This window comes from Lissotriton helveticus, chromosome 4_1, assembly GCF_964261635.1.
Source record: "Lissotriton helveticus chromosome 4_1, aLisHel1.1, whole genome shotgun sequence".
NCBI lineage: Eukaryota > Metazoa > Chordata > Amphibia > Caudata > Salamandridae > Lissotriton > Lissotriton helveticus.
In genome coordinates, this window is record NC_136063.1 from 782,590,270 (window position 1) to 782,616,345 (window position 26,076).

At 46.0% G+C, this 26,076-nt stretch overlaps 1 protein-coding gene across 3 annotated transcripts in view; it reads left to right on the forward strand.

Annotated features, from left to right (window-relative positions):
* The window catches only part of OSBPL1A (oxysterol binding protein like 1A), a 1,891,697-nt gene that overhangs the window by 1,681,475 nt on the left and 184,146 nt on the right, over positions 1–26,076 (forward strand). For all 3 annotated transcript variants that reach the window (XM_078687412.1, XM_078687413.1, XM_078687414.1), the window contains one exon: positions 8,562–8,678. In XM_078687412.1, the coding sequence (XP_078543538.1) occupies positions 8,562–8,678 (117 nt within the window). The remainder of the gene's footprint in view (positions 1–8,561; positions 8,679–26,076) is intronic.

Sequence of the window (26,076 nt, forward strand, 5' to 3'; positions counted from 1 at the left end):
TGCCTCCAAAGCCTGGAAGGAATGCCTGCCTTCAATAAAGACTCAAGAACTTCATTGGACCACATTATCTTCAACGTGGCTGGGAAACACAACTGAGATGTGGCTCCTAGTGATCTTAATTCGTGAATATATTTGCCCAACTCCCATTGCCTGTCTTTAGTGACCCTAGATATGTCCGATCTAATTTTGAAAGACCACTCTCCCTTTGTGTAGTTAACTGCTTTAATGGCTTCGGTTAGAATTCTCTCCTTGAGGTCATAGATTGTAAAATGTATCTGAAAGAAACAGTTAGTTATAGATTCCTTACCTTAGAATACCCCCCAGACGACAGACTGGATCCGGAAAGTTTTTTATCGGCAGTACCCCTGCGCGTCGGCCGACTCCGCGTCTGTCGTTAGCGTTGTGGTCGCCGGGATGATGTCGCGCAGCTTACTTAGACACCGCCCTCGCGCCCTGATGTCAGTTCTTTCTTTTTCCGCGCCGACAGAAACCTGACAGCTCTCAAGAACGCCACTCGCAAACACCACCAGCTGATCCGCACCACCAAAAGGACATCGTTCAAAGAGCGGCTGGACAACAACATACACAACAGCAAGGAACTCTTCAGCATCGTAAAAGAGCTCTCCAACCCCAGCGCCAGCAGCAACGACATCACACCGTCGCAAGACCTCTGCAACTCCCTCACCACGTTCTTTTACTGCATGATCGCCGATATACACGACAGCTTTGGCGCCCAGACTCCGCCTCCAGTCACCAAACCAACGCCCCCTACCATCACCCTCAGCGTTTGGACCCCCATCAGCACTGAAGACACCACCCACGTCATGAACACCATCCACTCTGGCTCTCCCTCTGACCCATGCCCTCACCACATCTTCAACAAAGCCGACACCATCATCGCACCCCACCTCCGGAACGTCAGAAACAACTCCTTCACGTCTGCCACCTTCCCAGAGAGCTGGAAGCACGCAGAGATCAATGCCCTTCTGAAGAAACCCACAGCGGACCATAGAGACCTCAAGAACTTACGACCCATCTCTCTTCTTCCCTTCCCTGCTAAAGTCATCGAGAAGACTGTCAATAAACAGCTGACGCATTCCTTGAGGCAAACGACTCTCTCGACCCATCCCAGTTCGGATTTCGAGCCAACCACAGCACCGAGACTGCCCTCATCTCTGCCACCGACGACATCTGGACCCTGCTTGACAACAGGGAAACAACCGCTCTCATCCTCCTAGACCTCTCAGCCGCCTTTGACACCGTCTGCCATCGCACCCTAACAACCCGCCTCCACAATGCTGGGATCCAAGGAAAAGCCCTGGACTGGATCACCTCGTTCCTCTCCGACATGATCCATAGAGTCCGCCTCCCTCCCTTCCGCGGCCACGAGATCATCTGCGGCGTACCCCAAGGCTCTTCGCTCAGCCCAACCCTCTTCAATATCTACATGAGCCCCCTTGCCGCCATCACACACAAACACAACCTCAACATCATCTCCTACGACACCCAGCTGATACTCTCCCTCACCAAAGACCCAGCCACCACCAAAACCAACCCCCAGGAAGGAATGAAAGACGTCGCGGAATGGATGAAGCTCAGCCGTCTGAAACTGAACGCAGACAAGGCGGAGGTCCTCATCCTCTGACCGTCCCCATCCGCCAGGGACGACTCATGGTGGCCCACAGCGCTGCGCACCGCACCGACACCCATGGACCACGCACGCAACCTGGGATTCATCCTGGACTCCTCCCTCACGATGACCAAGCAAGTCAACGCCATCTCATCCTCATGCTTCAACACCCTGCACATGCTCTGAAAAATCTTCCGGTGGATCCCCAGCAGAACCAGAAAGACTGTCACCCAGTCCCTCATCACCAGCCGACTGGACTACGGGAACGCCCTATACGCAGGAACCACGGCCAAACTTCAGAAAAGACTTCAGCGCATACAGAACGCTTCCGCACGACTAATCCTCGGCATCCCTCGCCACAGCCACATATCTGCCCACCTGAGAAACCTGCACTGGCTCCCCGTCAGCAAAAGGATTACGTTCAGGCTCCTCACCCACACACACAAAGCGCTCCACGACATGGGCCCCGAATACCTCAACAACCGCCTCACGTTATACACTCCGACCCGCCAACTCCGCTCCGCCAGCCTCGCCCTCGCCATCGTCCCACGGATTCGCAGAACCACCACCGGAGGAAGATCGTTCTCCTCCCTGGCCGCCAAGACGTGGAACTCCCTCCCGGCCCACCTACGACTGACCCAGGAACATCTCACCTTCAGGAAACACCTCAAGACCTGGCTATTCGAGCAGTAGCAGCACCCCCCTCCCTTCGCCTTGAGACCCTCACGGGTGAGTAGCGCGCTCTATAAATGTATTGATTGATTGATTGATTGCCAGCCTTTTTGCTGCACAACCGTCTGAATTGCACTGCCCGGCATGCCCTGGAAACAGATCCTTGCAGAAACCCGCCATTCACAGGAGAGCTGCGCTGCTGCCTCAGCCCACACACTGCTCTCCGTGGGAGCCAGACGCCCGCGGTAGCCGAGGCCTCCCTCCGCGATGCCGGCTCTCACACAACAACCCCCGCATCCACAATGTATCAAGGGACCGGTACCCCCATTGAGAAACCAGATCTTTGCCTCGCATGTCAGGACCGCCGTTACCCACTGCGCCACACACCGCCGCTGTACCACCGGAAGGGTAAGAGAGAACTCTGACCCGCTTCAGCCGCCGGCTCCATGTTTCCCCCAAAACGCTTTTGGTTGTGATCTATGCAAAATATTAAATACCCAAAGGAAGTGGAAAGTATGATAGAGCAACTTAAAGCACACGAAAAAATATGAGTTTCATAGCTACCGGAGGGGAAGGAGAGCTCGATAGGGTAGCCTCCAAGTAGATCACCCGATGACATGTGGAAGGGTTCCCCTGGGTGGGAACGTGGGGGGGGTCACCATCACAAAGGAAAGTCTGTATAATATTTAGCATAGGGTGTGGGAGCATGTGGGTAAAAAAGAAAGTTCTCACTGATGAAGAAAAGAGTTGTATGGCTAACAAGGACTGTTTATAGTCCCCTTTTTCATATATTCTTAGACTGAACAATGATGGACAGACGCACCAAAAGATAAGACCCTCAGGATATTATCCTGGAACGTTAATGGTCCTAGAGTTGTTAGCTGTTAGTTGTTAGTTGTTAGCAGACGAAGACATTTTTGGGAGTATTGGAGATTATTAAGTAGTGAAATAAAAATAATACAAGAGACACATTTACTAAAAGAAGAACGGGCGAACATCTTAAAAGGGCAAAAGTGGGTTGAACTTTACGTATGTACAAATCAGGAAAGTTATATAAAAGGAGTGGCCATTCTATTAAAAAAATCTATGGGTGCAACGTTGGGGAAATGTATGATAGATAGAAGGGGAATGTAGATTGTAGTCAAGGTTAAACTGTATGGAAATTGGTTTGCCCTTGTATGGTATTACGGGCCAAACATTAATGGTACGGAGCCTCTCCAGGAGTTATATAATCTCTTCTTGGCTATAAATGTTCCTATTATACTGGGTGGTGATTTTAATGTTTTGATCGACCCAGTTCTAGATAAATCCTCTTCTAGAAATACAGTTAATACCACTAAGATGAGACCTCTTATAAAAATCAATAATGGAGGATTTAGATCTGACTGATATTTGGAAGGAAAAAGACAGCAAAGATAATAGATTCACCTTTAAAAATAAAGAAAAACGAACATTCTTAGAGAATTGATTTCTTTCTGTTAACTAGTAGGATTGGCAATAAAGTCATGAAAGTGGATCATATAATAGAAGATTTATCAGACCATTCAGCCGGAAGTTTGGAATTAAGCTAGGCTCAATCCTCTATACAGAAGAGATGAACCCTAAATCAAGTCCTGCTACTCAAGGTTGAATTAGTAGAAATTTTAAAGAAAGAGACTAATGAATTTTTTCAGATCAATTAGTCTTCAGCCCTTACACACTTTGCCTGGGATACCTATAAAGCTTTTGTAAGGGGGAGATTAATTAGTCTCTCTGTTGCCCAGAGTAGGAAGGGGAAAGCCAAGATTGGGAAACTGTAATCTAATATAGCTAGGCATTCTAAGGAATTGGAGAACTCCCTAAATGTTCAGGACCAGGGCCAAGCACATTCTGAATTGCAGGATGCTAACAATTGCTTGTCAAGCTTCTTGGAAGATGGAATTAGAAAACAATGGGAGGCCAGTAAGACATCTCACTATAAATACGGGGAGGGTTGCTGGAAATTGTTGCCATGGAAGATCAAAACAGAATCCTCTAGAAATAACATTGCAGAAATCCTAGACCCTGAGACAGGCAAAATGTGCAGGGATGACAAAGAAGTGGAAAGGGCTTTTGAACTTTTTTTCAAAAATGTGTACAATGAGGACACAGTAGTAACTGAGGAATAATTGCTAAATTACTTTGAGGAAATAAATACTGCTAGATTGCCCCCAACCTCAAAAGAAAATCTTTGTTCAGAGATAAGTCTGGAGGAAGTAAGAATGTGAATTGATGAACTGAAAAATGCCCGCCCAGATAATCTTCCCAATGAAGTATATTGGATCTTAAGAGGTACTGGCACCGTGATATAGGGAGATGATAAATGCGGCCCTCTTAGAAGGGAACTAACTTCCACAATCCTGGGAGGAAGCCACGATTAGTATTATTTTAAAATCAAACAAGAACCCTAAGTTATGTGAGTCACACAGACCGATATCTCTCTTAAACTGCGAATACAAGATCTATACTCAGATTTTAGCTAAAAGGTTGGAGAGGGTTATAGAGAATTTAATGCACACCAAAAGATCAAAGGGGATTTATTAGAGGGAGACAACTACATGACTTGACACATGGAGCTGATTGGAGCAATAAACTTGGCTATAGGAGAGAAAATCCCTTGACGGTCCTTACTTTTGACACACCCAAAACTTTTGATAGGGTCAGATGGCCCTTTCTACACTTGGCAATTAGACAATAGCTATTTATAGAAATCTTACTGCTAGAATTCGAGTAAATGGGAACCTAACAGGGCAAATACCAATCAAAAGACGTACACGTCAGGGTTGTCCCCTGTCACCTCTTTAACATGTATATTGAACACTTGGCAAATGAAGTAAGATTGAACCTAAATATCAGTACATTCAGATGTAGACGCTGCGATAAAAGATGGGTCTATATGCGGATGATTTGATGATGTATACTAGTGATATCGAAAGGTCCCTCCCAGAGATTCTGAAAACCTTAGAGGAGTTTGGGAATGTATCAGGCTACTCAGTTAACAATGAAAAGACTGAAATTTTGGAGTGGAATACGCATTGCTCTAGCCCTTTATTGAAACAAGAACTTCATTGGAGTAGCAAAATGGCTCACCTGCATTCCTGCAGGCTCCCCAAGAAGAACCGTGAGCACTCCGGCATTCCCCAAAACCCCACGCCGCCAAGCACCACTGCACCTGAGCCTCCAGCTCCGGTCGAAGTGGGACATTGGTATCAGTGTGGTCCACAATCCCTCAAGAGACCGAGTCCACTGTGGACTCACCCCTCGTGAACTCCCAGAGGTCACCTGCAGACTGTTTGTAGGCCTCCTCAACCACCAGTGCTCCTGGACGAAGAAATCCAACACTACAAACACCATTTGCACCCTGCCACCCCAGCTCAAGGACAAGAGGACCACCGGTGTCCCCAAGTACCCTAGCATCACAAGAATTGAGCCCTTTGCATGATTCAACCTGACTGGCCTCCGAGTCAAAACCTGCAGCCTCTTTTCACGAAGACCGATCCCCATTGACAAATATTGGGCACCTGACGCTGAATTGTATCCCTACACCCAGCCACCCTAGTGCCGCTGGAGGTAACCTGCTGGTTACATTGGACCTTGTCCGATCCGCTCCTTAAGTCCAGGAGATTGGTCTCATAAGTCGCTGTACTGTACCTAAATGCTGTACCTGTTTTTTCTCTCATAGGATAACAAGTATCGACTTTTTAAAACGCAACGTACATCTCTTGTAAAATGTACATACCTGATTCATTCTGGTGCCTAAACGTATATAAACATGTGCTATTTTTATAGATTGATGTGGATCTCCTTATTGAGTTGTGTGCATCATTTATTGACTATTGAGGTATTTGCAGATGTCTACCACTCCTCTCCGATAAGCCTAAGGCTACTTGACCACACTACCCCCTAAAAGAGCACCTTGTGATTGCTAGAGCAAGCCCCTTTCCTCTCGTAAGGGAACCCCTAGACTCTTTGCACGATATACCTAATTTTGGTGTATCCTATAAAAAGCCTGCTTCCTACAAAGGACTAAAATTGCTCCTGAATGAGTACGGGGGAGGATGACATGTGACGCCCACGTTTTGTAAGTGTTTTTCAGTTTATTTCTTTTCTATTATTAATGGAAAATCGTTCATTAAAGATAAAAAAAAATTTTTTTTGACAATGAATTCCAAACAAACGCTTGTAATAAATTATACGGAGGGGCTGGTTTTGTTTTAAAGCTAACAGTGTCACCTATTAAAATAATTTGTAAATATTTCAAAATCAGAATCCGACACTTACATTTTGAATCTGCTTTCATGAGATCAAAAGTGTTGGAATGTCCCAGCGAGACTTCGACTGGTGCAATTAAAGATCCTTCATAGAACTTATCTAACTGGTCCCCAACTGATACGCATGGGTTGGCTGACAGACGGCTCTTGTAGGAGAGGATGCACACAATTGTGCACATTCATACACATCTTATGGCACTGTGATCAAATCCAAGAATATTGTCGCAAAATTCACACGATCATGAGTGAAGTGTTGGGAGTAGACCTTCAACCGGAGGCACCTAGGTGCCTCCTAAATATCTGGCAACCTACTGACCTCAATGCCTACACAACGAAATGGGTCACACTTGGATGCATGATTGCCAGGGGAAATATCACACAGCTCTGGGGAGCCCCGCATCCGCCCACATTTGAAGCTTGGGAACAGGATCTCGACTGGTGTGTGTTGAGGGAGAAGACAGTCTTTGTGGCTCAGGGCTGTCCCCGCAAATGGTCTAAAGTATGGGCCCCCCGGAACGCCTATCGGGGAGATATTCGTATACCCCCACGTGATGTTGCTGAAGATGACTCCCAATCCCCGTGAATTTCAATGAACTGTTACTATATTATGTATTACCTGATTCTACTGTAAACCAAAATGATTCTGTGATTTGTACCTTTGTGTCGAGGCTCCCGATACATAAACATGCACACTTTAAACTCCTCACCCTTGCGTACAAAGCACTCCACAACACAGGCCCTGCCTACCTGAACAGCCGATTTCACTTCCACCAACCTTCCAAACACGTCCTCTCTGCCGGCCTCTCACTAGCACACATCCGACACATACACAGAAGCAGAGCAGTGGGCCTTGCCTTCTCATATCTCGTCCCCAAAGCCTGGAACAACCTCCCACAACACAGCAGGGCCTCCTCCGCTCTTCATAACTTTCGCAAGATTCTGAACACCTCGTTTTCCGAGTGAGCCCTCCAGGGTTGACCTCTCACACGTGCTACAGAGCGTTTGGATACATTCACGGGTTATTTGTCCACTATAAAAAAAATAACATAAAGTGGTATATATTTCTGGAGATAGTAGATCGTTAATACCATGCAATTTCTGAACCATATGAAGTGAAACTGCACATTTATTAGATACTTTCTTGTGTGTATTTCATTCTGTGAAGAAGAAAGCTTGGTTGTAATGTTGCTGTTCAAAATGTGTGCCAGTGACAAAACTGTGTTCCTGTTTTTTTTAATAAAAACATATACAGTTTCACCTTTATATATCAGTCAATGGGTGGGGTTAAAAATAGCATCTTGCTCGCAGGTGGTTTAGAGGGGTAGAAAGCCTTTGGGAATATTGACCTATAAATTCATCAAGTCTCCATTTAATTTTAAGTCTTCGCAAATGTCAGAAAGTAAAGCAAGTTAGGTCAGGAGCGGCTAATTAAGTACTTATGTATGACTTTCATTGAGAGCCCGTAGCTGGAACGAATGGATTGGAAATCTAGTTATTCTATGCTATGAAGTAACAGCAGTAGGAAAGAAAAGTTGTTTCCACTGCGACGTGATTGTTTCCTCTGTGTTTTTCTGCCTCGTCCAAGTGAGTGACTTAAGAGTAGGTTTATCACAGGGCAGGTGACTGAGTCAGGAGTGGTCTTTTTCTGTATTGCTCCCCATTACTTCTCGACCCCTGTATAGGTATTGAAAGCAGGGGCAGATGATCGAAGGGTAGCGGGGAGAGGCTTACATTACACAAAATTATAGATTGATGGGACTGGGTTTCACCTCGGGGTTTTGAGTGATGTCATAGACGACTCTAGCATTGCCCTCACTAGGTGTTTTATGTCACTTAGACACCCTCTATAAATAAAAGATAAATAAAAAACATTCCAGTGATTCTCTGTTACCCATCTATAATTCTATATTTCTTCTAAGCTAGAGGCTTTTATTTATACTCTTTAGGTCATGTAAGTCTTTATCTTGTAGACAGGAACTGCTGATGAACCAGATGAAATGCCGTTGCCAGATTCTGAAAGTGTGCATGTGATTCCAGGCAGTACTTTACTCTGGAGAATAACACCAAGGCCATCAAATTCTGTTCAGGTGAGACAAACCTGTTTTTTCCTGAAAAAAGAGATGCCACAGTCCTACCAATAATGATTGTTATGCTGTTCTGATCATTATTTCATGTTAACTAAATGTGCTTTTGGAATGTTTTAAAAATATATTATTATTATTATAGATTTCCAAGATTACACTACACATTCAAACTGAGTAGATTTGCATCTACAAATTATCCACCATGCACTTTCCTTTTACATTGACAGTACATAGATATTATTTGGAGTATCAAGATATATGGCAATTCAGATGTATGTGCTACATATATTTAATAGCCACATGTTTTGCTTTTATGCCCCATCCACTGATTCCTGGTTCTCCCGGTTACAGTTCCATTCAATTAATGACCCCTACTTTATTCTCTTCACTCTGATTTCTGGTATTAGGTTTGGCAGTAAATAAATGGACATGTCTCCTCCATTCACCTACTTTTTTTTTTTATCCAGATCCCTCAAGGGTCATCAAAGTATCTTACATCTGTCTTTGCCTGTGATATATAATGTCTCAAGGGGTCCCATATGTCCTCAGGGCGAGATGGGTTTGGGAGGTAGTCATCACTTATATTATTACAGGACATCGGGTCTGATATCCACGGTTTGACTGTTAGTATTGTTCCTCTGCCCCAGCATATATCTACTCTCCTCTTCAGTAGCAAAAGCATCAGCGCTGTGAAGTGTGTAATCCTAACCAATACTCCCTCTACATAGACTTGCAGCATTCTTAAGGAGTAGGTGGCAGTGATACCTTCATCATCTTTGCCAGTTCTGCAAACACACCTTGTAAGTACCCTTTGCAGATTTGGACATTCCCAGACAAGGATTAGAAAATCAACTGAAAGTGGCAGCATTGACCGTTCGGGTTGTGCTCTAGCCCTGGTTTACATAATTTTACTGAGGTATGACATTACTGCTGAAGAAACCTGTAACATACTAATAGATGGCCAGTATTTGTGGATTTCACTGGTCTGATTGCAGCAGTGGCACCATTATTGATCTGATATCTGAAGGTCTAGACCCTCCTCCCACTCCTGTCTTATTGTGTCTGAGCAATGCATCCTCATATTCGCTATTGTGTTGTAAAGGTAGGAAGTAGTATGTCTGAGTTGTGGGGTAACTATTAAATGAGTGAGCTCCTTCAGAACCACAGTTTCATCTGGATGCATGGTATACTATGTTTGCAGTGTGCGATTTGGCCTACAGTATAATAACATATCTAAACTAGAGACATCTCACAGTTCATGAGTTATTGTGTAGTCAAGAACATGATATTTGGGGTTATGTCTTTTATTTTAGTGAGCCCCAGGCAACTAAATTGAGCACATGCTTTGAGTTTAGTCGACTGGGATTATCTAACATTGGAAGCCCTGGTGAGTAAAAAGCTGTACTTCACAGGTATTGTGCCATGCGGTGCCACACCCATATAGGACAGGCCACTGTGTGAAATCTGTCAAGTTGGCCGTGCCGTCAAATGGGTAACCATAGTAGCCTATGGACAAGGAAATGCAATAGTTTTTCAAATATCCAACTGCGATATGTACATGCTTGGATGGTACCAGTACTGGGCAAACTGCTTTGCTACCTTATAATAAACTTTGATGTCTGGTACTGCCAATCCTCCTTTAGCACAGGGGTGCGTCATTGTGTCCCTTGCCAGGCACAGTTGTTTACCTTCCCATATTAGCATGGTTAGAATTGAACTTCTATCCTTGCAGAACAACGGTGGCTATGGTATTGGTATGTTACCGAATTAGTATAGTATTTTGGCAAGAAAGGTATTTGTTTTTCAAATCTATTCCCCTGAATATTGACAGAGGTAACTTTATTCATCAGTTTATTGAGTTCAGGAGCTTAGCTGTCACCCTGACATAGTTGCTTCTGATTACTGTGTCACAGCCCTTATGTACCTGAGAGAGACCTCTAGCCGCAGATTCCTTACGTTAGAGTAATCTCCAGGCATCAGACTAATTCTGGAAATGATTTCATGAGCATTACCCCTGCGCCCCAGTAGATGTTGTCGTTTGGCTCCATGTGACGTTGTCGGCGTCATCCGCACCAGAAGTGATGTGCTTGGTACCTAAATAGGCACCACTCGAGCACGCTTACCATGACAAGTTAGCAAATTTCCGAAGAAGAACCACCCCCAGTATTTTTTGACTTTTTGTCAACAATTATTTGAGACTTGTCTCCCGATGAGGCAGGCATGCCCTCAGAGAAGGCTAGTTTCAATCCCCGTGGTGCATGTCTCCGGCAAATGTCGGTGACTGGCCCACACATCTGTCTTTGGTGAATCAAGAGCAACCCTGACGCCAAGAGCGGCGTCAATTGTCACGCCATGCACCCCAAGGCCTCGAGGAAGTAGTCCATCAAGCTCCTTGCTGCTTGATGTGTGACGCCGCAGCAGTCTTGATCCCGGTTAGGAGGAAGATTGCAAGATTGGTCATGGAGCCACTCCAAGTTTGGCTTTTCCCCATCAGTCAAAGTCATCCGATGAGACAAGGGAGTGTTGACATATCTGGCCTGCCTCCATGGTTGAGCCTGTGGCTGGGCCATCTCCGCACCTCCCTGAGTTTCCAGGAGCGGGAGCCCTGCTTTGTGAATTTTATGAAGCCATGCACCTCATATTTGGGTGGCCCATCCCATCTGAAGCGTCTTTAGGCCCACGGGCTCAGGAGCGGCCTCTACTGGTCTTATTCTGACGGATACTCTCCGGCACCAGTCGGGCCCCTTGAATCCATTGATGGATCCAGAGCAGCGCCGATTGAGCCACCTCAACCTTTCCCGGCTCCACTGCCGACGTACCCGGCGCCCACCAGCTACACAGTCCCCATACTCATCCCGACTCTAATACATAGCTGGATGGGCAGCATCTGACGCAGACTGGGTACATACCACCAAGGCAGAAGCCTGTGTCCTATTCTGTTGGGCTATAACTTGGAGATGATTGGGAGGGGTCACTGAACCCTGATGAATACCGGCCCCTAAATGTCACTGAGGACACCTGGTGTGAGGATTTGGGGGATGCCAGTGGACTGGACACCTCCCCAGGTACTGCCTTGGTTTCTCTTGCTCATATGGCAATGGAGAAAGGAGCTTCATGTACTATGCTGGTGAGGAAGGCGGCAGACCTTCAGGTACCCACTGTGGCTGTCTAGGTGAATGTCTTGATTCGCTTCTCCTATTTAACAAAACCCTCACTGACGTCCTACTTGGGGCCTGGTCTAAACCATGCATGGAAGCTTCTGTGAGTAGGTTGATTGCCTGCTGCCATCACCCCCACCTCAGGGGACTCCATTTTCCTCACAACACGCCCCACCCCGGAGAGCTTGGTGTTCCAAACCTCCTCTTCCAATTTAAATCCTGGTGCATTACCTACACTTCCCCGGACAGGGAATCCAAGAGGCTGGACACAATTGGGACAGAAGATGTTCTCTTCCGCCAGCCTGGCACTGCGGTTGGTGAACATCGCTTGCCTTTTGGGCCGATACTCCCACTCACTCTGGGACTCAGTTGCGCCTGTGGTCTTGGAGGAGGCCCCAGCCATACTCTCTCAAGCTGTTGCTGACGGGGAGATGCAGCTAAGTTCACCATACGCTGTCGGCTGGATACGACCAACTCCCTAGGCAGAGTGGTTTCATTGGCGATAGCCTTATGTCATCACGCCTGGCTGAGGATGACTGGCTTTTCTGGCGTTGCACAGGCCTCATTCATGGACAAACCCTCTTCGTCGACGAGGCGGACTCAGCGCTGGAGAAGGTCTACGATCCTTGGACCATTTCATGGCCCCTCGCCAACCACTGTCCACAGAAGCACTACCCGCCCTGCTGCCTGAGGAAGGGAGACTGGACCTGCTTCTTGAACCCAGAACAACCAGAGTGACTCCAAGGGCTAGCTGGCTGGCATTCTGTGTGAGCTATAGGGATAACCCAAGCTCCAGATATCTGTCCTGGATCTGACCAGCTGACCAGACCCAACTGGACCTCCCTGTGCCTTACTTCTGCCCTCTACTGGAGTGAGTCCTGATCCCCAAGAAGTGCCCCGCAGATCCTGGACCCTTAGCTGGCATCAGATGCAGTTCTTTTTGCCCCGCTGACAGTTTCTTCAAAACCGTCACAGTGTGAAACTGATGCAGTGCGACACAGCACCTCGCAGCTCCTGATAGACAGCCTCATCGGAACAGACATAGCGAGATGCAACTTCACGCACCACCTTGCCACTCCTGTACGGCGGCCTCATCAGAGCCGATGCAGTGCGATGCAGGAACATGCATCTCAGCCTAATTACAACCTGGTACACTGTCCCATTGCTCAAACTCAGTCCTGTACATGACCTGTGCTCCATCGCAGTCGGCCTGAACTTGCGACTTTTTTGCAGTCCGAAGTGACCAGATAACTAGAGTTGGTGGTTGCGCTTTTTAACGCTACTTTTACTTCAGACTTAGAAATTGCGTATCACCAGTTCTACTGATTAGATTTTTGTCATTCTAGTATTCTTTTATTTTTTTAAATGTGCTCTATTTTTCTAGATGGGAGTGAGATTTTTGTTATGCTATTTTTTCACTTTATTATTGTTTGAGCACTGCAAAAATGCTTTAGTTATTACCTCTAAGTTAAGCTTGACTGCTTTTGTGCAAAGCTACCAAATGGTTAAGCACAAATTAATGTAGTAACTTTTTGTGGTTCACTCTGACAAGGATTGTGGTTATTGCTTGACAAGGGTTTCATCCCCCTCAACCAATAACCCAATTTTTTACATTATTCCTGCGGGAGGACCTACTATTGCAGCAACAGGGCAGAGTTCTGCACCCGAGCCATTGCAATTTCCTCCTTCTTGCATGGAGATTGAGCGATGACAGCTGAACACCTTCGGCCTTCCTCTGGAGGTCGTTGGTGTCATCTTGGGGGATAGGCTTCTCTTGTAAAAAACTGTATCCACCTGTTGCGATAAATTTGTGATTTGGTGCAGCACACTCCAGATTGGCCCTCTTCAGGCCATGTTATTTGATGATCTGCCGTTTGCTTTGTCTCTAGCTCTGCAAGGTTTTTCTTTGGGCACAGTTAAGTTTTGGTCTTTTACAAGTGCTGGAACCGCCCTCATTGTTTAAGTCAGAGACTCTGAGGTGTTTTTTTAAAGATCTCCAGCACTTGATTCCTCTCTCTCCTTTTGCCATGCCTCGTGGGACCTTAACTTGGTTATGACAAGTTTGATGTGCACTCCTTTTGAACTGCTTGCGGCTCATGACTCTCAAGACAGTGTTCCTTGTCGCAATCACCTCGGTTCAGTAAGGGAGTGAGCTTCAGGCTCCCTGCGTTAACCCTCCGTACACCACGTTATTTCGAGACAAACTGATTCTGCTGATATGAGCACTCTTCTTACCAAACATTGTGATGCCATTCGACAGTAATCAAACTATCACCCTGCTGACGTTTTATGCTTAACTTCACCCCTTTAGGGAGGAGAGAAGACTCCATCGCTTGGACCCCCAAAAGAGCACTAATCTTTTACATCGATCACAACAAAGCATATCAGGTGAACAATCCGCTCTTTCTTGGGGTCATAGGGGTAAAATAGGCAAGGCTGACCAGCAGAAGAGTACCATCTTCAATTGGATCATGCTGCGCTTCATCTGATACGCAGTGGCCAAAAAGCAGCTTCCAGAGGCTCTGCGAGCCCATTCCATGAGGGTCAAAGCTGCTACCAATGTGTTGGCAAGTGAAGTTCCTGTCCTGGACATCTGCCAGGTGGCTATGTGGGCATCTCTCCATACGTTCATGAAGCGCTACTGTTATTTGTTTCTTGTTGAGACTAGATCAAAGCGCAGGTTCCTCACTGACTCTCCCATCCTTCTCATTATGTGAATTTGGCTTTACCTATTAATATTATCCCAAGTCTAGGAGTCTACACACTGGCCAAAGGTAATTTGCTTTTGGGAGTGTGCATCCAATGCCATGGACAGCCTAGAAAGCAACTGACAACAGCATTCAGAAGTGGAGCCTGTATGGGGCCTGCATGTCCTTTCCGGAGTGGAACGGCATCAGTGTGGAGCCACATGGCACCACCTACCAGCTCACAGAGGTTCTACTCAAAAGTTTCTGCCTCTAGTGTGACACCTAGGGAATATTCAAAAGGTGAGGAATCGGCAATTAGATAGTGTCTCTACCAGAAATAGGGTTACAACAGGCAGGTAACTTGCTTTTTAAGTCTTTTGGTATGTACATGATGTTTATGATGTACATGATGTTTATGAAGAGTGTCTGCTTTGACTTTGTTGTGTTTAAGTATTTATATTTGTTTTCGTTACCGTATGATTATTCCTTTAGTAAAGTTTGTTAGTTCCCGATGCTTTGACAGTGATGATTAGTAAGTATGACTAAAGGCCTTGTATAACTATTTTGTGAGTTTGTGAAACTTAAAAAAACATCTTCTAACGCAAGTCAAATTTTGTTTTTCTGCTCTGAGCTTGAATTGCCAACAGGCTGTCAAATTTCATGATAAAATATTGAACTTAATTACAGCAAACTACAAACTGGATCTGGTCTGATAGCATCTTTCACAGTCCAAAAAGGAACACCAAGATTTAGTGCAATTTCCAAAAGTAATTCTCTCGTTAATGTTTAACCCAGTGAACAATCTGCATGAAATATATTGAACCAGAACTAAGTTAGAGTGACCCAAATATCTGGTAAATCAGGTGTGTGAATTTGCCAAATGGATCAAAGGTGTCTGACCCAGTCACCAACAATTATTACAAATGACCTTTAATCTTGACAAGTCATGTTAATCCACTATGCCCTCTCACATTTATACCTGTCACCACTGTCAAAGCATGTGTCTTAGGGTGCACATCAGGAGGGGAAGAAAATTAGAGTGACCACTAGCCTCCAGGTCATTATGGACACTTTTCAATCTCCTGGTGTTATAGTGTAATGCATTCTGGATGTTGTAATCATGTTTTTCTTTCATTGAACAAACAAAAAAATTGTTGCATAAGTTACGACCAGGGCATAACTCTACAAGGTGTGCTTTCCCAAACATGGGTGAACTAGGTTCACTGCACCAGAGATAAATCTGAAAGGCATGTTATTGTAGCCCTGCAAAACATTTTTCAATGTGTAACTGAGCAAGAGGCATTGCTTTTGGGTTACTAACAATCCCAAGAAGAATAGCCGCACAGTGGAAATGGCAACAAACCTTATTTTGTTATTCACACACACTTTAATAAGTAAAATGAGCACGTTTAAGTTAAAAGTATATATTACTATAGGAACAATCTGTTTCTCAGTACTTCTAAAACAACTACACACAATATTATAAAAACACCAAGAAGGCATGTTATAAATAACGAGAATAAAATGAACATTTCTAGCATGTTTAAAAAATGTCTTCTAAAATCGAACACCCTAATGACTAAATCTGTGCACTAGACTAAAAGAGCATGGAAGGCAAAGTAACTTGCATTCTTAAGTTTTTTAGGGAGAAAGGACTCGCTGATTACCTTGCTGACAGCAAAGACTGTTTTCTCAGCAGAGGTGCAAAGACTGTGTTCCCCATGAAGAGCAAACACATGCTGTGATCTTTCTCCAGTGCTTAGCTTTATCAGCTTCATACGTGATGTAGCATCTCCAAAGTGCGTAGTGTGCTGGCAGTAGGTGATACCGTCTCTGGCAGAATATCAGGTGATAATCTGGGCGAAGGACCTCTCCTGACAAGTGGCCAAGTAGTAGTTCTTATTAAATAAATGTTATCAGAAATTGGAATGTTCGAGGCATGTGGGCTGCTGAATTCATATCTGTGCATAGATCGCCGCCTAGTGTTGGGTCCGGATGATTGCACTTTGTTGTCTTGGAAGAGTCTTCGAAGTATAACGAGATAGATGACTCCTCCCCTGGACTACAGTGCGCATGGGCATCTTCTCCATCCTCAGATTGTTTTTTTCCGCCATTGGGTTCGGATGCAAACTCCTATACTCCAACTCGGAATCGAAAACAAAACTTTTATAAAGGCCTTCGACTTCGGCGGTATTGTTCTCGTTCGGTACCTCTCTACTCGATCCAAACTTCCATCTCGAATCGGTAGTCGACGCGGGCCGTTGGGCCTTTTCGACGCCAAGTGAGCCGGACGTCGATGGAAAGAAGCCCGTTTAAAAGGTGCCCACAATGCCACTCCAAGTTCCCACATACTGACACACTCAGTATGCAACAAGTGCCTTTCCCCAGACCATAGGGAAGAAACCTGCCCGGCCTGCGCCCAGTTTCGATCCAAAAAACTATACGAAACCGCTCGGCAAGAAATGCAGCGACAGGCACCGGAACCGGACAACATCTTTGATCTCGGACCTCGAAATAGTCACCGTCGAGGACTACTCTGACTCAGACGATGAAATCCCATCGGGGCAAATCGGGAGTACACTACCCCCGACACCAACTAGCCCGTTACCAAAGGCTACGGTCGAGGCATCGCCAAAAGGCCTTAGCCAAGCTTAAAAAAAAATGTTTTGCCAGCCCCGCCTTCCGGCTCCGAAATCGAAACCGAAACCGTCAAACACCAGGGCAGTACCATCGTCCGAAGACGGTTCCAGAGCCAAAGAAGGTCACCGACCCCAAGGGCGTCGATCCGAAAAAGGCCGCACAGCCAAAGAGCGTTGAGCCAAAAAAAGACTGTTGACCCCACAAAGGCCGTTCAGCCGAAAACCGTCGACCCCAAAAGACTGGTCGACCAGAACAAAGGCACACAGCCAAAGGGCGCCGAACCGAACAAGCCTACTGTTCCAAAAAACGTCGACCCGGCAACCGGTGCCGTACCAAAACCAGTATCGAAGCCGGACAAGCCTATCGACCCGAAAATAACAGCTCCTAAGACACCAGTCGCTCCAAAAAAGAACATCGACTCGGTGAAAGACACTCCAAAGAAGTCTACAGAGCATAAAAAACGCGTCGACCCGAAAGTTCCGGTCGACCCGAAATCAGGGCCCGAGCCAAAAAAGTCCGACAAACCTCCAAAAGTCGTTGAAAAACCAAGTGTTACCGAGCCGAAAAAGCCTAACACTAAACCCAGGACTGTAGAGGAAGAATTATTCCACCCAGATCCATCAGACGACCAAGCTAAAATATATATTAACCCAGACACTGGTAAAGTTACCATCCTGCATCGGAAAAAGAGGCCTTTGGACTTTGTACCAGATTCACCTATTCCACTGAAGAAAAAGGACTTTGGGACTTCTCCCTCAAGACACTTCATCCCTTTTCAACCTATCATGCCTGCCACACCTTTTGCTCCTTCCTCACCTTCTCACCACGGGGACGATGAGGAAGACACAGGGTATGAGCCACAGCCTCAATACGATTTCCCACATGATCCTAACCAAGAGGAACCTAGGGAAGAGCCAACAGACCCTTATGACACCCATCCCATCCCTGATGTATCCACTTATCCTACTAAGCCGTCACCTATAGACGACACAGTAGTCTTCAACCAACTCATAGACAGGGCAGCACAATTCCATAATGTAGACATGCATAGTGACTCTGTGGAGGAAGACTTCCTGTTTGACACTTTCACTACAGCAGAAAAAAGTGTCAAAATGCTTCCAATGCTAAAGGGAGTTCTAAAACATGCACCTGACATATTTAAGGATACAGCCAGGGCACGGGTAATCAATCCCAGAATAGAAAAAAAGTATAGGCCAGCTCCCACAGACCCTACTTACATCAAGGGCCAGTTGCCACTGGACTCTCTGGTGGTTGCTAACGCACGAAAAAGAGCCAACTCTCAGACTACAGGGGAAGCACCTCCCCCTGACAGAGTCCTAAATTCTAGAGGCATCAGGCAAAAGGGTAGCTGCACAAGCCTCCAACTCATGGAGGATTGCTAACACACAAGCCCTACTAGCTCGCTACGACAGTGCGCACTATGATCAGCTCGAAAGCCTTATGCAACACCTACCCGAGCCTTTTAAAGCACAAGCCAATGATCTCAACCAAGAGGGAAAGTTCATATCAAACGCCTCCATTAAATGTGCGCTCGACGCTGCTGACACCGCAGCCAGGTCCATTAATACTAGCGTACTGCTACGCAGACATGCTTGGCTGCGTATTTCCGGTTTTAAGAACGAGGTGCATTCCACCATTCTTAACCAACCTGTCAATCCAGATTTTCTATTTGGCCCTGCTGTCGACACCATATTGGACAAAATTAAAAAGGAGACAGAAACCGCAAAATCTATGGGTGCTTTGCAATTTCAGCAACATAGGGGCTCCTTTCGACGCTCCTCATACAGAGCAAACACACGAGGGAATGCTTCGCAAACATCTGCCTCATACAAAAGTAACACGCAAGGTTCCTTCAATAATAACACATCCAGGGGAGGTTACCAAGGTAACAGTAATAAGAGAAGAGGACGTGGAGGCAATAACACCAGAGCCTCCACTGCCACTAAACAGTGACTTCATTACGCTGCCTCCAGACCACTTAACACCAGTCGGAGGCAGACTACAGCAGTTCCTACCTGTCTGGCACGCAATTACCACAGACAGGTGGGTAAGAGAAATTATCCAGTCTGGTTATTGCCTAGAACTGACTTCTACGCCACCAAACATACCACCCAGACATCGTCCTATGTCCACAGAACACATCACCCTGCTACAACAAGAGGTGAAATGCATGCTGGAAAAGGGGGCCATAGAGCAGGTCCCTTTCCACCAACAGGGGACAGGAGTATACACCCTATACTTCCTTATTCCAAAGAAGGACGGTTCCCTCAGACCAATATTGGACCTCAGACCCCTAAATCAATACATACTGTCGGAGCACTTCCATATGATGACACTACAACAAGTGCTCCCCTTGCTACAGCAAGGAGACTTCCTAGCAACACTAGACCTAAAGGATGCGTACTTCCATATACCCATCCATCCAGCCCACAGAAAATACCTAAGGTTCACAATAGAAGGTCAACACTACCAATTCAAGGTTTTGCCCTTCGGGGTTACCACGGCTCCAAGAGTGTTTACAAAATGCTTAGCGACAGTGGCGGCACATCTCAGGAGGCAACACGTCCATGTGTACCCATACCTGGACGATTGGCTAATACAAGCAAAATCGTACCAAGAGTGTGCAGCACACACGTCACAAACAATACAGTTGCTACACAGCCTGGGCTTTTCAATCAACTACACAAAATCGAATCTGCAACCTTCCCATGTACAGCACTACCTGGGAGCCACTATAAATACCACAGTGGCAAAAGCATATCCAAACTCAGCAAGGATAGCCAACATGCAGATACTCATTCGCAAATTCCTGCCACAACACTCCTTGCCGGCTCAAATCTTCATGCAGCTCATAGGCATGATGGCCTCCTGCATATTCATTGTCCCCCATGCAATACTACAAATGCGCCCATTACAAGAATGCCTAGCATGGCAATGGAACCAGGCTCGTGGACAACTAAAAGACCTAGTGTTGGTAAACAGTCGCACTCACAACTCTCTGCAGTGGTGGAACCCACAAAACCTTTCCAAGGGGCGACTGTTCCAAGAGCAGGTTCCACAACTAGTACTAACAGCGGACGCATCACTGACAGGCTGGGGAGCCCATCACCTTCTATACACAGTACAAGGGCTCTGGACAAACAAACAGAAACAGCTGCATATCAACCAGCTATAGATGCTAGTAATATTCCTAGCCCTGAAGGCTTTCCAGAAATACTTGTACAACAAGACGGTGTTGATCCGAACGGACAACATGACCGCAATGTACTATATCCAAAAACAGGGGGGACGCACTCTCCACAGCTGTCCCATCTGGCACAGAGCATATGGAAATGTGCGATTCCCAAAAACATTTTTCTCCTCGCAGAACACCTCCCGGGGAAGGACAATCAGATTGCCGACCGGCACAGCAGGCACAGCCAGCAAATACACGAATGGGAGATTCACCCCCAAGTTCTCCAGCCCTTCTTTGAAGAGTGGGGTCACCCAGAGGTAGACCTGTTTGCCACAAAAGAAAACTCCAAATGCCGGTAATTTGCCGCCAGGTTCCCACATCCGTTGTCACTGGGCAATGCGATATGGATGAACTGGTCAGGCAGATTTGCGTACGCTTTTCCCCCAGCACCGCTGATCCCGCTGGTGGCACGCAAACTGCGACAACACTCACTCACACTAATCCTAGTTGCTCCCACATCGGCGAGACAACCATGGTACACAGCGTTCCTAGAACTTTCAGTAGTTCCTCATCAAAGACTGTGCCTTGCTCCCCATCTTCTAACCCAGAACCATGGAGAAATAAGACACCCAGATCCCAATTAGATGAACCTGGCGATCTGGCTCCTGAAATCTTAGAGTTCGATACCTTAACTTGTACCCAGACTGCATGAACATCATTAGGGAGGCAAGACGACCAACGACACGAGCATGCTATGCAGCTAAATGGAAAAGATTTGTTATTTACTGCGGCAATAACCAAATCAACCCATTAGACGCTTCCATACAAAACATTATATGTTACCTGCTGCATTTACACACAAGTAACTTAGCATACTCTTCTATACGACTACACCTTGCTGCTATAGCAGCATACCTTCAAAACAGGCAACACCTTTCACTGTTTAGAGTACCAGCAATCAAAGCCTTCATGGAAGGCTTAAAAAGGGTGATCCCTCCACGACACCCCCCTTCCCGAGTCTGGAATCTAAATGTCGTGCTTACCAGACTCATGGGACCTCCTTTCGAACCTTTACACTCATGCGAACTACAATTCTTAACGTGGAAGGTAGCATTCTTAGTTGCCATTATCTCACTCAGAAGAGTGAGCGAATTACAGGCACTAACAATTCAAGAACCTTTCATGCAGGTACATGCTAACAGGGTGGCTCTTAGAACAAACCCCAAATTCATGCCTAAAGTTGTATCCACTTTCCATATCAATCAAGCAATTGAACTGCCAGTGTTCTTTCAGAACCCACAGTCAGTAGCTGAGAGAGCCCTACACACTCTAGATGTAAAAAGAGCTCTACTTTATTATGTGGACAGGACTAAATCATTTAGAAAAACAAAACAACTATTTGTTGCTTTTGCACCACAGCACAAAGGGAATCCTATTTCAAAGTCAGAAATAGCCAGATGGATAGTTAAATGCATTCAGATATGTTATCTCAAAGCTAAACGCACTTTAACCGTCCCCCCTAGAGTACACTCTACTCGGAAAATGGGGGCATCCATGGCTTTCCTAGGAAATATGCCCCTTGAAGACATCTGTAAGGCAGCCACTTGGTCCACCATACACACTTTCACTAAACACTACTGTGTAGACGTGCAAGCAAAACAGCAAGCTGCTGTAGGCCAGGCTGTCCTCAAAACTCTTTTCCAAACTGCTGCAGCTGGCACAGGTGGCCACCGCTAGGAGATACTGCTATTCAGTCTATGCACAGATATGAATTCAGCAGCCCACATGCCTCGAACGGAATATGCTACTTACCAGTATGCATCTGTTCTTGGCATGTGTTGCTTAACGGCCACTTTTGAGTGGATGCGAAAAAACCACTTAAAATGTAACACAGGCAAGACCGAGATTATGCCCATAGGCCCTAATAATGATTTCATCCCTAGACTGTGGTGGCCTGAGAAGGCTGAAATACCACCCCACACTACCTCCTTGGCTCGCAACCTTGGGGTGCAGTTTGACGCCGACTTATCGTTTAAACATCAGGCGTCAAAAGTGGCAGGCACCTGCTTTGGGGTAATAAAAATGCTCAGAAAGTTCTTTGACTTGCTGCCCCTCGAAGCTAGGAAAACAGTCACGATTGCATTGGTCACTTCTCGCATAGACTATTGCAACAGCCTGTATGCTGGTACCAATAAGGTGGTTACACATAAACTCCAGATGGTACAGCATGCTGCGGCAAGGCTTGTTCTGAAATGGCCAAGAAGATCTTCAGCAACCAAAGCCCTCAATGTATTACATTGGCTGCCTATAATCAAAAGGGTCCTTCACAAAGTACTAACAATTACCTTTCGCGCTGTACACAATTCAGGCCCCATGTACCTAAGAAAAAATTTTGTTAAATACTGTCCCAATCGCGCACTACGATCTTCAAATGCCAATCTTTTGACCATTCCAAGTTTCAGACTCAAAACCCGCGGGGGTAAATCTCTGGCGGTACTGGGTGCCAAAGCATGGAATGCGCTGCCCCCTGCACTAAGAGCACTAGACAGGGAATCCGATTTCCGTAAGCAATTGAAAACCTGGATTTACAATCTTCCAGACCCAATGGCCAGAGCACTGGTGTGACTCCGGTTTTGGTCTCCTTGAGCAGTAAGGCAACCTTTTCATCTGGTTGTCCTCTTTTTGGCGCCGAGATGCTCCCTGGAGCGATTGTTAGCGCGATATAAATGGACTCTACATCTACATCTACATCTACATGTAGGGCTGCTGACATTCATATCGCCCGCCCTCCTCCCTGGTGCCTGTCGCAGCTGCAGCATTATCTTTGGCATGGCCATCTCTTACTTTCCTATCTCCATCTCTGCCACAATTGCGAAAAACAATCTGAGGATGGAGAAGATGCCCATGCGCACTGTAGTCCAGGGGAGGAGTCACTGATACTTCGAAGACTCTTCCAAGACAACAAAGTGCAATCATCCGGACCTAACACTAGGCGGCGATCTATGCACAGATATGAATTTCAGCAGCCCTACATGCCAAGAACAGATGCATACTGGTAAGTAGCATATTCCTTCTGACACAAGTTTAAGAACGTCTGACATAGATAATGTGCATCAAGGTTTACATCCCAGATGGTTCCTCTTTAACATAATGGATAAAGGGATGTCAATTCAGACTATGCTATTTTGGTTATGTCTGCATGTGTACTTATTTAAACTTGACATGGGGAAAGTAGACATTTGACCCAGGTGAATGTTGCATCAAGTGTTGTATCTGTCATCAATCAGATGGCTTGAAGCTTTCACAGTTCTTAATAAGATACGGTCAGACGACATCTGTGTCTAATGGCAGACATGATATGATTCTGCATGAATTCGGAAAGATGGCGACTTCCATTGTTTAAGAGTGAAGATAAGATAGTCGGAGCTTACATAAGTTGGACCTTAAGGACGTTACATCGAAAACACCTCAAATCAGTGAATTGTTGGTGAAAAGTTCAGGCCTGGACACAGTGTCCATAATGACCTAGTCGGTGTCTGCAATCATCCATGTTAGGCTGAGACTTTGGGGATTCTTCAACCTCTTCTGGAATTGCATTCCTTTATATTTGTAGAATGGTAATGAGGATCACCGTTGTAGAAAAGTATTGGATGAATCGATGACAAGTTAGTGAAACCTAGGAGAGTATGAACTTTCTAAGCCATCAGAAAGGCCTCCTAATGAAGTATTACCTCAACCTTTGTCTGGGCTATTTAATATTATACATAGGGTGCCCATCTCTAGTCCGTGGCTCACCTTTAACTGGGTGCCTCAGGCGCAGTGTGTTATATCACAATAAATGTGCTGCCCCCAATGCAGTTTAAAAATTCATGTCTACCCTGGGGACAGCAGTAGTGAAAGGAAGATATGCTGTGGGAAGCTGCCATTCTGCCTTTCACTCTGTAAGCGGCAACATGGCATGTACTTGAAAGGGAAAGAGATTTCTGTGCATGCAAGTGCAGTGAGCGGTCCATAGGAGTCACCCCCCTTTCAAGTTGCGCCTTAGGGGCACACTGACTCTGCGGAACTTCTGTGTGGTCAGTGCTCCTTCTGACAGCCTCTTTGCCTCTGCGCCTACGTCTATAATAAAGCGGGTGGAGAGACAAAGTGTTTCTTCGTCCTCATTTACCTAAGGCCAGGCTCCCATGTAAATTAGGGAATGTCCTTTTGAGACTGTGCTGAGGTTGCCGTTTTTGAGATTCATTCACCAATAGCATCTCAGGGATACAGATTCTATTCCTAGACTTATTGATATCCATCAAGGAAGGGAGACCATACAATACTACTTACAAAAAACTTACTGATTGCAGTAGTCTTCTGAGATACGATAGCTACCACCCAAAACATTTGAGTGACAATTTACTGTTTGAACAGTTTCTACGGCTTAGACGTAACTGTAACACCACCCAAGACTACAAAGAAAAGTCAGCAGCCATTACCACCAACTTGATTAATTGGAAATACCCTCCCAAGGTGGTAGAACTGGTGTGCAAAATTGCCAGAAATAACAATAGGGACACCCTACTACAAACAAGGAACCGCCAAGAAAATGAAGTCCTGATTTGTCACATCTTTCACTCCCTACTCTACCCAGATCAAACTAACCATAAAAAACACTGGTCCGTACTGCACACAGGCAGCTTATCTCCAGCAGTACCACACTTAGTCTTCAAGCGCACTACTAACCTCGGAGATAATATTGTACACACCAGACCCAAACATCTCAATAGGGTAACTAACAACACGCTCTGGGGTCTTCCTCCAGTTAAGTGCCATTTCCATGTGGGTCATGTAGCTTGTACCACATGACCAGACCTTCCAAAGAAATTCAGTTGAGTCCCACCAGTACATGGTCTCAAACTTCTCACACAAATTGCAATACAAAGAATTGCATATATTTGATCACGTGTCCATGCCTGACAAATTATATAGGCATGAGTACCAGACAAGTTGAGGCTAGTATAACTGAACATCGCAGCAAGGACACTACCAAGATGAGTTCCCATTACAAAGAGAAGGGCCATTCACCTGATGGTTTAAACTGGACAATCTTAGAAGTGCATGCGCACATAGACAAAGAAAATCTGTTTTGCAAGGAACAACGCTTAATTTTTCGCCTCTCCACGAATTTGACAGGCCTCAATGATGATGTACCTTGGAGTGAAGTCAAACTGTAACTACCTTCACCTCTATCCCCCTGACACTACAGTGATACCCCTCTTCCTATCTCTCCTGTGGTGCCCCCTCAGGGCCTGCGATACCTCACACGCCCTTTGTTTAGCCACCCGTCCTTGGGCGGCCTTTCTGTCTGGCTCCGGGGCAGAAGCCGTGTTCCCGGTGTGCCAGACGAGCTTTTAACACTCCTAGTGTGTCACCTTTTGGTCCATCTCCGTAATCCTGTGCTGGTCCTCCTTAACATGCCTGTGACATTGCTGTTTCCTGTGAGCCATTCAGTTCGTGGGACTAACAGGTTGGTAGACAACATGGTACTGACCCCCCATTTCTTCGGGCCGTTTTGTCTTTCAGCTTGTTCGGAAGTGGCTGTCCGCTACATGTCCGTTTCACTTTAAAACGACCCGCCTCTGTTCCTTGTCCATTACTCTTCGGGACTTCCACCTGTTCCGCAGGCTCCTGGCCACACGGTATTGGGCCCCCTCTTACTTTCCGCTAGCATCCTTCCC